The 16840-nt window shown below is 37.1% G+C and overlaps 2 protein-coding genes across 4 annotated transcripts in view; one reads left to right on the top strand and one right to left on the bottom strand.

Moving 5' to 3' along the window:
• Positions 1 to 16840, bottom strand: part of Sos1 (SOS Ras/Rac guanine nucleotide exchange factor 1) — a 104948-nt gene that overhangs the window by 13941 nt on the left and 74167 nt on the right. For all 3 annotated transcript variants that reach the window (XM_090337096.1, XM_090337093.1, XM_090337095.1), the window contains exons 11-19: positions 16338 to 16419; positions 15214 to 15336; positions 14839 to 14942; positions 13877 to 14099; positions 12241 to 12360; positions 8948 to 9110; positions 7942 to 8059; positions 984 to 1156; positions 434 to 550 (exon numbers count right to left, since the gene is read on the bottom strand). In XM_090337096.1, coding sequence (XP_090193222.1) covers positions 434 to 550; positions 984 to 1156; positions 7942 to 8059; positions 8948 to 9110; positions 12241 to 12360; positions 13877 to 14099; positions 14839 to 14942; positions 15214 to 15336; positions 16338 to 16419 — 1223 coding nt within the window. The remainder of the gene's footprint in view (positions 1 to 433; positions 551 to 983; positions 1157 to 7941; positions 8060 to 8947; positions 9111 to 12240; positions 12361 to 13876; positions 14100 to 14838; positions 14943 to 15213; positions 15337 to 16337; positions 16420 to 16840) is intronic.
• Arhgef33 (Rho guanine nucleotide exchange factor 33) overlaps positions 1 to 16840 on the top strand; it is a 119078-nt gene that overhangs the window by 100021 nt on the left and 2217 nt on the right. The gene's annotated exons all lie outside the window — the stretch shown is intronic.

The following is a 16840-nucleotide window of genomic DNA, read 5'->3' as shown; positions in this document are numbered from 1 at the left end:
AGAAAAAAATGCTAGAATTGGTATTGTAGCTCAAGTGGTGGAGCTCTAGCCTTGAGAATGCCCAAGGACAGCACTAAGTGCTGAACTATGGCCGAGTTCAAGCCCCAGGACTGGCCAAAAAAAAAAAAACAAAAAAACAAACAAAAAAACCAACCCCTCCCCAAAAAACCTTACATATTGGTTCAGCTTCATCATATCACGTAAGAATTTATTAAAATTAATATATTTGGAACCAAGCAGGATATTCCTGGGTATACTGTTGAACACTTTTTAGGAAAACATTACTTTTAACTATCACATGTAAACTTCATCCCTAAATGCCTTATTGAAAAATAATCTTCATTACAGATGTGGTAGTAGTGATGGCATCACCAGATATAGATGACAAACGCAGGAAGCATATCAGTATAAATGTAAATATATGGGTGCTTACAAATCTTGGGAGAGGCTTAGGATTCCGTGGTTCTATTTCTAGGGATTTGTTAAAAAGATAATCTGTAAATTCTTTCTCCATGCTACTTCCCATTGGATTCAAGTTTTCGAAGAACCTCTAGAATAAATATAAAGAATTATTAATATGAAATATCCAAATATCTGAAATTCATAAAATTTAGTAAAACATTTAACATAAAAATAGGATTTATTTATTTATTTTTGTGCTAGTCCTATGGCTTGAACTCAGGGTGTAGGCACTGTCCCTGAGCTTTTTGTTCAAGGGTAGCACTCTACCACTAGAAGCACAGCTCCACTTCGTTCTTTTTTTGGTAGTTATTTGGAAATAAGAGTCTCATGGACTTTCTTGCCCGGGCTAGCTTGGAATCACAATCCTCCTGAGTAGCTAGGATTGCAGGTATGAGCCACTAACGCCCAGCAGGAATGACTTATTTTTAATTTTGTTTTTCACCTGTCCAAAATCAACTTGTCTTTATCAGGCATTTCACTAACTTAATCAGAAATATGTACCCTCACAAAATTCCACTTACTTTGATATCTGATTCTACTCGTAAACAGTAAGGCTGGTTTTGGTACTGCTGGATTTCTCCTGTTATTTCTGCTACTTTCCTCCTTTTGCTAAAGTTTATGAGCTCTTTTCCATGTCTTTTTAGGACCTCAGGGTTGCCTTCTTCTGTTTTCAAGATATTAGTGAGATAAATTCCTAAAAGATATATAATGAAATTATTTCAAGGATAAGGAGGGAAATACAAGCTTACTTTTTTTTTCCTCATTAAGTGTAGTGGAGCACCATAATCAAAGAATCAAGTCTCAGCTTTCATGCTATGAAAAATACGCTCAGGAACTATTAAAGACTTCTAAGTATCAAATTCTTCTATGAAAGACTTAAGTCTTACAAATCCAGGAAAAGGGAGGCTAAGTTTAAGGAAGTAATGGACTTTTGGGGAAGAGTGATCAATTTTCTGTACTCTCCAAATCCTATTACTTGATGTAAGTCACAGGTTTGTCACTGAGCACCAAGTTCTTTGCTTATTCAATTTTTGATCTCAAGAGGTTGTTAAGATTGGCAACTCAAGGTAGCTCTCTTTGCATAGGTTTGCTCATGGAAATGAGAGAAGAGATCCAAGCCTATTAACTTAGGACTGTAAATAGTTTATGTGTATTCTGGTCTTCAATACTTCTAGATTTAGTGGGAACCTAACAATTGATCTCCTTTTCTTCCACTACTACAATCTGGGCAGTAGAAAGGAAAAGAACGAACAAAGTATCAGGCATTTTCACTCTTTATCCAGCATTTTGGTAGCAGGAGCACTTTAGTTCCTGATGTGTGCAAATTGTTTAGTTTCTCTGTGCCTCAGTTGTTTATATGCAAAACAAAAGGAGAGTTGCCAAGAGAAATAAATGAGTGAATTAATACAGGTTTAGAAGAGGGACTAACAAACACAGCACTAATTAGCTATTGTTGCTAACTGTTAACACTTCTATCTTTCCCCATTCTCTTATCCTCTTTTTCTTCTCAAAGTACTAACTATTGCTTTGGAGAAAACCAAGGTGTCAAAACCTAAATCCATTCACTAATATAAATGTATTGAGTTTTTGTTGCATGTCAAGTACTGCATTAGGTACTGCAGATACAAAGATGAACAACAACAAAAATCCACAAAACAGTCCCTGACCTCATGGATTCCAGAGCTTTGAACATGGGCCACTCTGGTACAATTTGGTAAGTGCTGTATTAGGAGATTCCATATTAGCAGTAATGTGTAAGATGCCATGAGGGCACAAAGGAGGGAGGCCATATCTGACCTGTAGCTGAGGGCATTAGAAAAAGCAAAAGAAATGAGGCTTATATCTTTTATTCACTCAAAAAATAACTATAGATCTAATGTGTAGAGTAAGACAGAGTACAAAGCAAAGCAGCAACATGATAATAATTTGTGATAATATCTGAAAGGCATAGTTGAGATAGCAAATTGTTTGGTACAGCTAGAATATAGAGAGTATATAGGTGACAGGAGATGAGAACAGACAGCAGGAAGATCAATGGTTCTAAATACTTCTGTGGTAGAGACATATTCCTAAATAACAGAACTTTTGCCACAACCTTGAAAACATTACATAATCCAAGCAAAAATGTGATTAATACCAATGCCTGTTGAGTTTTAAAAAGCATCCAGTTGTTGGTTTATTGGTTATTTGTCTGATTTTGTAGGACAATCCCATGTGTTCTACTAAGTCACAGGCTTTTTTTTTTTTTTTTAAACTTTTCTCTAGTTATAGTCTCCTCTACAAAAATTGCATGATACCGAATGGGAATCAGTATGACAGGCATGTCTATATTTAATGTGCTTATTTAATGGCAGCTGAAGTTAATTTTGTATATAAATTACAAACTGATGACCCTTCCATGAAGAGGAGTTGAAGCACTTGTACTGGTCTTAAAATGACTTTTGGTAAGGACATTTAACTTTGACCCAGGAGACAAAGGAGGACTTGAAACATTTTTGCATTCTGGCATCAACTAGCTTTATTGAAAGCTGAAGAAGAGCAGTTAAGCAGGCTAGCAAGAATCACTAGAGTAGCTAGTGAGATGATAAAGGCTGCCAATGGTACATGAAGATAGAGTAGTGGGTATAAACAAGATGTGGTTTGGGCATGAAGAAAGGACAAGAGGGAGGAGGAGTCACATATTTGTGCTCAGGTGAATGGGTGACGGACCTTTTCCTTAGAGGAAATGTTAGTTTGCCCACATATATAGACCAGAAGTCTAGATATATACCAGAAGTCTGATGAAACTTGGGAAGAAATAAATATGCCCTGTTTTTTCTGTAAGTGGTGGCAATACCAGTAAAAGAGTAAGAACTGCAGTGAGATGTCAGAGGAAATGAGAGTGAAGGGCAAAACAGTATCCAGAATTAAAGATACAAATATGGAAGGAATTTTTATAAACTACCATACATAGACAAAAAAAAATTTAGAAGCAACAGTAACATCACAGTCTACCTCTTGGGTCAGATCAAAACCATAAAAATCCACCTGGCCAATTATGGGAACTGGAAAGTTTTACCTTGAGAACAGCAAACATCTTCCCAGAATAGCAGGACAAACGAGGGACAGTTTCTGAAAACTAACTTAGAAGAGCAGAAGCTTAATAACCAGGAAGATAAGCAGAAAAGACTAAGGGCCAGCAAGCAGGCTGTCTTCTGGGTACTATCAAACTACACATATTTTTGTATTTACTCACTAATCCACACAGCTCATCTTAAAATGCTTCAATGAATCATGCTCTAAATTTAGGTCTGAAATTTCTTTTTTATGTAACACATTATAGAAATGAACTATGTTGGTTCATAAAGAACTGATAGATTTTTCACAGTTCAGCTGATATGGATTGAATATCCACCAGTCTGGGTGACCAGTAGTATGGACTATGAAGTGAGTCCAACCAAAAGATCTCGACATTTCTTTTTATCTCTGCATATCAGAAACTTTTGGAAGAATATCATGAGAAACAACTGTAAGCATGTGTTATAGTTCCTAGTACTTAGTAGGTGCTTAGGAAACATCTGTCCACAGGCGGGAAAAATGAACAGGCAACTCCTTCCCCTCTGGATCCCTTCTCAGATCTCTTGTATAAATTGGCACTAGTAACCACTATGAAGACTAAATGTATTTAGTAAATATTACTCAGTGTAATTTTCAGCAGAAAAAAAACTGAGCTCATTGTGGTGGTATATGCCTATGATCCTAGCACCTAGGAGGCTGAGGCAGAAGAATCTTAAGTTTGAAGCTAGCCTGGGCTGGGCACAAAGTAAGAAAGAGAGAGAGGGAGGAAGGGGAGAACTAGAGAGGGAGGGAGGAGAGGGGAAGAAAGGGGGAGAGGAAAACAGAACAATACAATAACTTGAAAGTGACATTAAAAAACCAAGTCAGAGTTGGGTATGGTGCCTCATGCCTGTAATTCGAACTACTCGGGAGGCTGAGATCTGAGGATTGCGGTTCAAAGCCAGCCCGGGTATAGAAGACCGTGAGACTCTTATCTCCAATTAACCACTAGAAAAATGGAAGTGGGGCTGTGGCTCAAGGGGTAGGCCAGTAGCCTTGAGCTGAAGAGCTCAGGGACAGTGTCCAGGCCCAGAGTTTAAAGCCCCATTGCTGAAACATACAAACTTAAAAAAAAAAATCAAGTCAGAAGGAGAGGCACAGAATTTGAAGGACAAAGAGTAAACACATGCAGCAATGGTACTTACTCACTGGACACTATGTTGAAAATGAATTATACAACTTGTGGGTGGGAGGCAAAAATTGGGAGCGAGGGAAGGGGTGGCAATGAACAAAAAGAAATGTACTCTTATGTAACTGTAACTCCTCTGTACAACACTGTTTTTCTTCTTTTTGCCAGTTGTGGGACTTGAACTCAGGGTCTGGGCACTGTCCCTGAGCTTCTTTTGCTCAAGGCTAGCACTCTACCACTAGAGCCACAGTGCCACTTCCTGCTTTTTCTGTTTATGTGGTACTGAGGAATCAAACTCCCAGCTTCATGCATGCTAGCCAAGGTAAACACTCTATCACTAAACCACATTCCATCCCTGTATAACACACTTATATATATATATATATATATATATATTTTTCCAATCCTGCAGACTGAACTCAGGGCCTGAGCACTGTCCTTGGGTTTTCCTCAAAGCCAGAGCTCTACCACTTAGCCACAGCACCACTTCTGGCTGTGGTACTGAGGAATTAAACCTGGATCTTTGTGCATGCTAGGCAAGCACTCATTCCCAGCCCCCATTAAATTAAAAAAAAAAATCAAGTCAGAAGTTGGGTGCCAGTGGCTCATGCTTATAATCTTAGCTATTCAAGAAGTTAATATCTTAAAAAAAAAAAAAAAGAAGTTAATATCTAAAGATCACAGTTCAAACCGAGCCTGGGCATGAAAGTCTGTGAGACTCTTATCTCCAATGACCCATAAAAAGCTGGATGTTCATCAAATGGTCAAGCTGGTGTACCTCAAGTGGTACAGTGCTAGCTTGAGCAAAAGAAGCTCAAGGACAGCACACAGGCCGTGAGTTTAGGCCCTAGACCAGTGCTAAAACAAAGCAAAACCACCACAACGAAGTTTTGTAGAAATAACTGTTTTTAAATAATGAAATCAATTCTGTAGCAAGAAAAAAGTATTTCTGAAAGTGTGAGTGCATGAATGCGTGAGTGTGTATAAGTGTTTTGCTGGATATAAAAACCTAGGGCCTGAATCATACCAAGTAAGCATTCTACCATCATTTATGTGAAAGAGTGCCCAGCCCCTGAGTTCAAGCCGTAGGACTAGCACACACAAGAAATAACTATAATAAGATATATACAAATAAATTTAAAAAATAAAAGTAGAGATACAAAAATGGTTGTAGCTGGTTTTAAGTCTTAAGACAATAAAGTACAGAAAAATATATTAATTGAAGAGACTATCAAGATTTTAAATCCTATAAAATTAGACAAGTTAAAGGATAGAAGAAAATCTGTCAAATACTAAAAAGACTGAGTATAAGAATGTTATCACAGTTTCTGTTAAGTATTCAGAGGAAGACTCATTGAACATGCATACAGGCAGAGAAAGAAGCTAGAGTGAGAGATAGTGAAGATGTGAAATACATCAAGTAGACTCAAGGAAGATAAGGAAATCTGCAGAAAGGGAATAAAAGTACATTCTTCCTTTGATGCAAAAAGAGGAGACAAAGAAGTGGGTGAAGAGAATAAAACTTGGATATGTTAAAGGACACAAAGGCATATACCCTATCCTCTTCCTTTTTTTTTTTTTTTTGGTTGGTTGTGGGGCTTGCATTAGGACCTGGGTGGTGTTCCTAAGCTATTTTTGCTTAAGATTAGTGCTTGGCCATTTGAGCCACAGCTTCATTTCTACTTTTCTGATGGTTAATTAGAAATAAGAGTCCCATGAACTTTCCTGCCAGGGCTAGCTTTGAACTACAATTCTCAGATCTCAGCCTGCTGAGTAGCTAAGATTACAGGTATGACCACCAGAGCCTGGCTATAGTATTATTTTAATCAGTAAAACTTCTTATTTTTAATGATTAATTATAAATATTGAGGAGTTTGTATATGTGTCTTCTATTATTTCTTATCAGAAATAAAAAGATCTCTATACATATAAAAATATAGCTAGGCACGGTGGCTTACACCTATAATCCTAGATACTCAGGAGGCTGAGATCAAGGTTCAAAGTCAGCCAGGGCACAAAAGGACCTGAGAGGGGCCGGGAGTTTGGCCTAGTGGTTAAAGTGCTTGCCTAGCATGCATGAAGACCCGGGTTCAATTCCTCGGTACCACATACCTAGAAAAAAAAAAAGCCGGAAGTGGTGCTGAGGCTCAAGTGGTAGAGCTCTAGCCTTGAGAAAGTCCAAGGACAATGCTCAGGCCCTGAGCTCAAGCCCAGGACTGGCAAAAAAAAAAAAAACACAAAAGGACCTGAGACTCTTATCTCCAATTAACCCCTAGAAAATGCGAAGTGGGGCTTGGCTCAAGGGTAGGGTGGTAGCCTTGAGCTGAAGAGCTCAGGGACAGAGCCCAGGCCAAGTTCAAGCCCCATAAAAAAAAAAAAAAATATATATATATATATATCATATATATAACAAAAATGAAAATAGAAAGTATAATATATATGCAGACTGAGTATCCCTTATCTAAGATAACTAAGGTCAGAGGTATTCTGAGCTGAGAGCATGACTCAAGTAGTAGAGGCCCCTGCCTGGCAAGCACAAGGCCCTGAGTTTTTTGGCCAGTACCATCAAGAAAACAAAAACAAAAACAAAACAGAAAACAAGGGAGGAAGATGTGTTTTCAATTTATTCCATTTGGAATATTTGTGAATAATGAGATATCTTGGGTATGGGACCCAAGTATAGAAATAAAACTCACTTATCTATCATATAAATTTTAAACACACAGCCTAAGACTTTTAAAACATTCAAACATAGAAATACGAAGTCCAGACTGGCATTGACCTCCTAACTATCCATTTGAAGGGCCTGCCTTCCGATTGCAAACTTCAGATTTTATTTATTTATTTAGTCAGTTCTGGGCTTGAGCTCAGGGCCTGAGCACTGCTCTTGGACTTTTTCAAGGCTACAGCTCTACCACTTGAGCCTCAGCACCACTTTCGGCTGTTTTTTCTATGTATATTATACCAAGGAATTGAACACGGGTCTTTGTGCATGCTAGGCAAGCACTCTACTAGTAGGCCAAACTCGCGGCCTACATCCGATTTTTGTATGGATTTTCAAGTTAGGGTGGTTCAATTTGAGTTTATATTGGACTTGATCTTTAAATCCTAATAGAGAAAAACTCAGAGGGGAGTCACTAAATATTTATTAAATAACTATTTTCTGCTATTACACATGTCTATAAGCTCAGTTAATAAACTAAATGTCATCTTTTATCCAGAAGTAGAATAAAATTCCAGGAAGAAATACTTACCAAAGAAAGGCACACATGGTGGGTTAATAGACCTGAGTTTTGCTAAATATTTCTTATAATGATCTTCACTCAATTCATGAGCTTCTTCTAAAATTTTCTTTTGCCGACTTGGTATTTGCTGTTTGAAGAAAAAAATAACTTTTGAAGGCCTAAGTTCATAAAGAAATCACAGATCTTGCTAAAATATGCTGGATTAATCATTAAAGCCCAAATATAAAACATTAGTTTGACTTGAAGGGTATGAAAATAATTAAAAAATAAAAACAAAAACACTAAAATGTGTATGACACATAAAATGTGAGTATTTGGGGGGGGCGGGGAGGTGTTGTCATAGGCTTGAACTCTGGGTCTGGGTGCTGTCTCTGAGCTATTCAGCTCAAAGGCCAGCACTCTATCACTTTGAGCCACAGCACCACTTCTGGTTTTCTAGTGGTTATTTGGAGATAAGAGTCTCATGGATTTTTTGTGCCCGGGCTGACATTGAACTGCAATCCTCAGATCTGAGCTTCCTGAGTAGCTAGGATTACAGGCATGAGCCACTGGTGCCCAGCTTACATGTATATGAGCATTTCAATGAACATTTTTTTTTTTTTTTTTTTTTTTGGCCAGTCCTGGGCTTGAGCTCAGGGCCTGAGCACTGTCCTTGGACTTTCTCAAGGCTAGAGCTCTACCACTTGAGCCTCAGCACCACTTCCGGCTTTTTTCTATGTATGTGGTACCGAGGAATCGAACCCAGGTCTTCATGCATGCTAGGCAAGCACTTTAACCACTAGGCCAAACTCCTGGTCCCTCAATGAACATTTTTTTATAACATTACTAAGTGCTGGACATTTTTCTTCTAAAAAGTTAGGACATATAAATACATTTTAATGAGAATAATCCTAAAAGAGGAACCAATTCATAACAAAATAGACATAATTCCATTTTATAATCTAGTCCTACAAAGACAGATGCTAATCCGTAATATACAATGGGAACTCATTTAAAAACCTATGTATACACTTACCTCAAATGTGTGGTCTAGTCTGTAAACAGGTGAGGAATTCATAGCACTCACAACTTCAAGGACGCCATTGAAGTTATTCAGCTCCTGAAAGACTTGTAGAATCTCAATTATTCGACTCACTACTGCTACTCTTTCTTCTAAATTTTCAGTTTCTACAATACATCTGGGAATTAAAACAGAAAATTAAATATTTTAAGTTCTCAATGTGGTAATATTTTCAAAATTTTAATAAGTGCAATAATCTAGAGTATGGGGACTGGCTATCATGTGATTACTGGGAATACCCAGCTTCAGTGACAGTTGGCTAGTAACAGTTTTAACTCACTTCTATTTTCATCACAATTAAAAATAAAACAGTTGGACAGCAAGAATTTGGCTTAGTGGTAGAGTGCTTGCCTAGCATGCACGAAGATCCGGGTTCAATTCCTTGGTACCACATATATAGAAAAAAGCCAGAAGTGGTGCTGTGGCTCAAATAGTAGAACTCTAGCCTTGAGGAAAAAGCCCAAGGACAGAGGTCAGGTCCTGAGTTCAAGCTCCAGGAATGGCAAAAATAAATAAATAAATAAATAATAGTAATAATAATAATAATAATAAAATAAAACAGCTGGGGATGTAGTAGAATCCTTGCTAACATACATGAGAGGCTTTGGTTTCAATCTCTAGTATTAAACATATAAAAACAAACAAAATAAGAAAAATGTAAATATTACCTGAAAAGAAAAAAAAGCATTCTATACTGATAATTCTTGAAAACTATATAAAATATATTATATAGTACATCTTATGCTACTAGTAAAATATATAGTACATATGCTATAAAGTATCTATTATATATTTTATATGACTTATCTCCCAGAAAAATTTGAAAGCATGCTACATTCAAAAATGAAATTACTTAGTATTTACTCTCTTTGTCTAGTATTTGAAATTTAAACTTGGCTTACTGTCAAACATAATTTCCTCATATTTACAGTATTAGTTAAGACTTTTTTTTTGTGGGTTATGGGGCTTAAACTCTGGCCTGGGCGTTGTCCCTGAGCTCTTCAGCTCAAGGCTACCACCCTACCCTTTGAGCCACAGCCACGCTTCCCCTTTTCTAGTGATTAACTGGAGATAAAAGTCTCAAGGTCTTTAATGCCCCAGCTGGCTTTGAACTGCATTCCTCAGTTCTTAGTCTCCTGAGTAGCTAGGAGGACAGGTGTGAGCCAAGCAGCAGGCTTGAAGTCTTTATAAATTTCTGGGTAACAAGTTAACTGGACAACTGAAAACATGAAACAAAGTAGACTTTACATCTTTTATTTATACTTTACATCTTTTAGCTGTTTCCCTTGTTGTAAACTAGGGGAAAAATTAAGATCCCCAGTGGAGCTCCTGACTCCCATTTCACTGTGTACCCCAGGCTGTGAACCACTGTGGCACGTTAACATGAACCATTAACATAGAAAGGGCAAGAAAAAGCCTGTTAAAAAGCAATACAAAAATGAAATTGAGCTCTGGGATAGTGATGCACAGCTGTAATCCCAGCTACTTGGGCAGTATAGGTCAGGGGATCACAGTCTGAGACTGGGAAAAACTACGCTTAAAAAAAGTTGTTAAGAGTCTGTTCCAGATTGCAGCAGCTAAGAATACCAACGGGTTCTCCTCCTAGGAGGAAAAAGACATCAGAACATCCTACCTCCACTTGCTGTTCCACTTGCTGAGGCTAAGTCCTAGCAGAGTACAGCTAAGAAGTTAGGACTCTATTTTGTTTTGTTTTCTATGTGCCCATCTAGGGCTTGAACTCAGGGTCTGGTTACTATTCCTGAATTACACCATTCCAGGCTAACATTCTACCTCTTGATCCACAGCTCCACTTCTGGCTTTTTGGTGGCTAACTGGCATTAAGAGTCTCATTTACTTTCCTGCCCAGGATGGCTTTGAACTGCAATCCTCAGATTGCAGCTTCCTGAGTAACTAGGATTACAAGCATGAGCTACGAGCACCCAGTAAGAACTTTCTTCTTTTGTCCAGCTCTCACCTGTGGCATGGAAAATACCTTGGATTGAGTGTCAAGAATGCAGAAAATAGCCCTTTGTCTAATTCCTAAGGCAGTGCCCTGTCAAAAGAGGACAGCTTAAGAGGACCTGAGGCTAATGTACCATTACCTGCCCCTCAATACTTCCAAGAGTCCCTCTGAACCTCCAACTAAGTTTAAGTTCCCTAAGAAAAAACGTCAGTCAGAAGCTTGTCACTGTCTCCTGTCTTGGAGCCCCGTCTCAAACAGAAACTGCTAATGTCTTGCCATTTTCAAAGTGGAAAGTTTAAAGTTACACTAAGGAACAGGGGAGGTTGTGGTGAGAGGCAATAGGAGTAGAATTGAGATCTAAGGAAGATACAGCTTCACCTATGAGCTGGATAGTGTGAAAAAAGTTGAGAGGAATTCCCATGGGGTCAAAACAAACATTTAATAAAGAGAATTCAGAAGGCATTCCTTCCCAAAAGCCACAATTTGAATGGATTAATTTGTACCACAAGGATTTTTGAAACAATCAGCCAGCAACTAGTGACATTTAACAGTAAAATGTGTGTGGTACCACTGTCCTCCTACAGTGAACATAGGAATGTTCAAATCTAGCTTCTTGAATAAAACAGATTAACCCTTTATGTGGCAGAGAAGAGAGTAGAAGAAAGGGAGAGAAATGAAGGAAGTGGAAGAGGAAAGTTAGGAACAGACAGATGGACGGACAGACCTGTCTGCAGGCAGGCAGGCAGGCAGAATAGGCTTTACTAAAATAATCCAGCTAATTACTGAACAAATAAGTGAATAATAGCAATAAGAAAGCCTACAAGGAAAAGAGCCAGTACTCAGAATTGCTACAATATATAGACTTAATTTTTCAAGTTTCCAACAATAAAATGACAAAGCATGCAAAGGAATAGTTAAGTATGATCCATACAATGAAAGAAAAGCTGGAACAGAAACTGCTAGTGAAATTAAGATGTCATATTTAATAAAGGATTTTCAGGGCCCGGAGTGTAGCCTAGTGGTACAGTGTTTGCATGCATGAAGCCTTGGGTTAGATTCCTCAGTACCAAATAAACAGTAAAAGCTGGAAGTGCTGCTATAGCTTAAATGGTACAGTGCTAGCCTTGAGCAAAAAGAAATTCAGGGCCAGTGCCCAGGCCCTAAGTTCAAGTCCCAGGACTGGCAAAAAAGAGGACAAAGAGATATATAGCACCTAGAAAGAAAATTATCCCACATTCTTAACATAAATGATTGCTATAAATGTGCATATGTCAAGGATGCTTACTTTTCAAACCAGAGAGTGAGATTAGTGGTGTGTCGGATCATTTTCAGAAGGTTGGGAGAATTAATTTCTTTGTCTTCTTTTGTCCATACACTTCCAACTAATTCTGATGGCTGCACAGCTCTAAAATCAACAGAAAATGTTACATCATACTTTTCCCTCTAATATATTTTATTACATAAGTGAAACAAAAAACTAAAGTATCACAAATTCTTCTCTTGCACCAACTGAAAGGCTTATGAAAATACAGTACACAAAGCTATCATTATACATCTTTTTCAATCTCTCTCTCCCTCTCTCTTCCAGTCCCCCCCCCACTCTCTCCCCAGTCCAGGAGCTTGAACTCAGGGCCTGAGCATGGTCCTTCTACTTTTATTTTTTTCCTCAAGGCTAGTGGTCTGCCATGTGAGCCACAACACCACTTTCAGCTTTTTTTCTATGTATGTGTCCTAAGGAATCAAACTTGGGTCTTCATGCATGCTAAGTAAGCACTCTATCACTAGGCCAAACTCTCAGTCTCTCAATAGTTTTTATAAAAAGTTCAGATTGCTACATTTTTTTAAAGATTGTATAAATATATTTTTAATATCTAATACCTACTCCAAAGAGGGCATAATCATCTCTAAAAATCACCACTATCTTTTTTGTCTAATGGACAGGTCAAAAAAAGCCCACTACAAGCCAGGCACAGTGGCTCATAACTGTAATGTTAGCTACTCAGAAGACTAAGACTGAAGACTGCAGTTAAAGCCCAGCTCAAGCAAGAAGTGCCAATGACCCCTTATCACCAATAAAAAGCTGGAGTGGTAGTATCCCCAGCTACATTGGAGGCACAAATAAAAGAATCAAGAGTCCTGGCTAGTATGGGCAGAAAGAAAGACCTTATTTGAAAAATAACAAAATCAAAAGTGGCTACAGGCATGGCTTAAGTGGTAGAATGCCTAGCAAACACGAAGTCCTGATTTCAAACCCCAATACCAACACAAAAACCAACCAACTAAACAAAAAAACCCGAATTCCAACATACACCCACACACACACCCACACACTTAAGATTAAAATTTTGGGGAATATAATGATCATTGGTGGGAGGAGGGATATAAAATTTGTTTTCTCTTATTTAGTTATTAAAAAGTAATTTAGTTTGAGATTCTAAGTAGACTTTAAAATTAGAAGTGCAGTTCTTGAGTCAGTAGCTACACTGATATGCAATAGTACATTTAAAGGGTCAACTTAAATTAGCAATAACTATTATTGAACTTGTACTTTGTGCTAATAAGCCATATATATATATATACTATTTTAAGTTTCAGAAAAGCCTCAGAAGTCAGTATGATCTTTAGCCTCATTTAGTCTTCAGGAAACTCCTAAAAAGCAGGAAAAGGTTTCAAAGGAGGTTAAAGTTGCCAGTAATTGGTAAAACCAGGATTTGAGCCTAGCTTCACAAATGAAACATAAACAGCATAAATTCAAGCACAGCAAAAGAGACCAAAGGAGTAAGAAAGCAGAACTGCTTTGCAAACTTTTTTGTTGCCATCTCATTCACATCTTATGACAACTGTACAGGACAAAAACAGTTTTGCATTTTAAACCTTAACTCATTCACAATGACTTTCAACTTGAATGTCAAATTACATACCTATATAGATCTGATTCAAGTAAAGTGAGTTGTCGGGCAATTTCTATTGGGTGTAAGGTGAGTAAGTCAAAAGTCTCTGTGTGCCCCGGTCTGCTGATGTGCCACTCGATGGTAGGAGGTGAACTCTGAAATGTAATATTATGACCTGGTCCATTGTCTCTTGCAATTTTTTTCCTCTGGATTATTTTAGTGATGGATTCAACCCATTTTTTCATTGCTTTACCTGAAATGCATTATATATTTATTAAAACACTTAAAAATTAAATATTTAATAGTTAATTATTAAAAAAATAAAAACCACATAAGTGATACCCAAGTCTACAGTAATGTAAAGTTCAGATGACCCAAATAAAAGTGGAAAGTTTTCCTTTCCCAGACCCCTTCTCATTGTCCACATAACCATTGCTAATAACTTAGTATCTTTAGATCCTCTCTAAATAAAACTAGAAACGAATATTGTTCTGAACTTTAGTTCTAAACACTATCTTAATCCTCCTAAAAAAGTTTTATTTTCCACAAATTCAAAGATTGATAAGAATTCTATAATTCATCATTAACCTGGTCAACATTGAATTTTAGAAATCAGTGTTAGACGACTGATATTCCCTCATGTCAGCCTCAGTTTTGATGTGATTATATTTTCTACTATATAAGAAAGTATATTTTAGACTTTTATTTTCATTTAGAGTATACAATAGAAATAAAAACAAGACTGTCTAGAACCTCTTGGGTTCTATACACTTGCAGAATGTTTTAAATTAGAAGGGAAATCTTGGACACTATCAAACCTAGATCTTCATCTTTCTGATAGAAAAGTGCAGTCAAAAGAATCCAAATGACTTTGCCCAAAGGCATATACCATCATAAATATTCCTTAGCACTCATCTACAATGCTATAAATTGGTAGGTATAATATTGGTGCTTTTATCATAAATAAAACTAGGCATTTATGAAAAACATACCTCTTACTGTTCCAATAAATTCCTCCATTCGTTGCAAAAGATCTGCATCTCTTTCAAAATCATAAAAGTGGTGCTCTACCCAGTGCCGGCAAACATTTAACACTCTATGGCATTAACATAGAATTGAATCACAAGGGAACCCAAATAAATGTTTATCACAATGAATGGTACAAATAAAAAGAGGAACTTTTGCCAAATTAAATAATTTTTCAAAATTCTAATTCATATGAATACAATAATTTCTGACAACTTCTCTTCTTTAATTGACTCCTTTTACATATTATCTTCTTGCTTGGGAAAGGTCCTTATATATTCCAACTTGGAAACTGAAATTTGATAAACACTTGTTTACTTCAGTTATTATTTAATCCTTACCGCAGTTGTACAGGCTGTATATATTCTTTCCTAAACCTTTTTAGTTCTGCACTCAGGGGTTGATCTCCATTTTCTATAGCTATCCGATCAGCTTCCGTTGGCTCAGGCTCTGGAATTTCAAACCTAAGACAAAAATTAAAAATGTAAATATTAATTGTAAGTAGAAATATTTAAACTTTTTCACTTGTTAGCAAAGTCAAGAGAACACTGCAAAAAAAGACTCAGGCTATATACATCAAAGAAACCACTGAGGCTTCTGTAATACAAGAGCTAATGAAAATATTTGAAAAAAGAAGTTAATACTTGTCAATATAGATAAAACTAGAAATAAAGACACATGTAAAATCTAAAAATAAATATGACTTGTAAAGCTGTGGAACTGATGTTCATTTTCAGTTTGTAGAATAACTCTAAATCAGCTGACATAATTTTCAAGGCTAACTAATGTTCCATGCCTCTCTTTTTAAAAATAAAGACCAGGACTGGGAGTTTGGCACAATGGTAGAGTGCTTGCGTAGTATGCATGAAGACCCAGGTTTGATTCCTCGGTACCACATAGAAAAAATACAAAAGTGGTGCTCAAGTGGTAGAGCTCTAACCTTGAGAAAACCCAAGGACAGTGCCCATGTCATGAGTCCAAGCCCAGGACTGGCAATAAATAAAATATAAAGGTGTGTTGGCTCACACCTGTAATCCTAGCTATTCAGGAGGCTGGGGATTGCAGTTCAAAGCCAGCCCAACAATAATTTAAAAAAAAAAAATGTCGGCAGGGAGTTTGGCCTAGTAGTAGAGTTCTTGCCTAGCATGCATGAAGACCTGGGTTCGATTCCTAGCTGCCACATACACATAGAAAAAGCCAGAAATGGTGCTGTGGCACAAGTGGTAGAGCTCTAGCCTTGAGAAAGCCCAAGGACAGTGCTCAGACCCTGAGTTCAAGGCCCAGGACTGGCCCAGAACTCCTCAGTACCACATACATAGAAAAAGCCAAAAGTGGTAGTGTGGCTCAAGTGGCAGACACCTATCCTTGAGGAAAGCCCAAGGACAGTGCTCAGGCCCTGAGTTCAAGCCTCAGGACTGGCAATAAAGAAAGAAATAGTCCTTAAAACACTTAAAAATTCACATACCTTTCTATTATAAGACTCAGTAATTCTTGAGGTTTACAAAAGGATCGGTATGTTGTAAGAAATGTCCGAACGAAATTGGGATCTAAGAAAAAAGAAAGGTATTTTAAAGTCTTTAATTTTGATTTATCTATATTTTTTTATTAAAGAATTTATTAACATTGATTTTTACATCATATTTCAAATGACGTGTTTAACAAACAAGTATTCAAGAAGGGGATCTCTATATATAATCACTGGCACTTAGCTTTTAGAACATGATTTATCTATATTTTTAAGAGATTAAATAATCAGTTTCAAAAGTCTTCATTGCTTTAACATGTAGGATGCCTTGAATTTTGTAATGTACTACTATTAGCTCTAATGTTTTCTAAATCAGTGATAAAAATATTGATACTAAAATTTTATGTCATTTATTTTTTTGCATTCTGCATTCTCTGGGATCCAGTCTTAAATTTATTGTTGGCTACAGAAATGCACAAACAAAAGCAAAGGTGGAGCACTGA

The sequence above is a fragment of the Megascapheus bottae genome, chromosome 7 (assembly GCF_031878675.1).
Source record: "Megascapheus bottae isolate mThoBot1 chromosome 7, mThoBot2.hap1, whole genome shotgun sequence".
Taxonomy (NCBI): Eukaryota; Metazoa; Chordata; class Mammalia; order Rodentia; family Geomyidae; genus Megascapheus; species Megascapheus bottae.
Note: the sequence above shows the minus strand (reverse complement) of the source record. Positions and strands in the feature narration are given on the sequence as shown.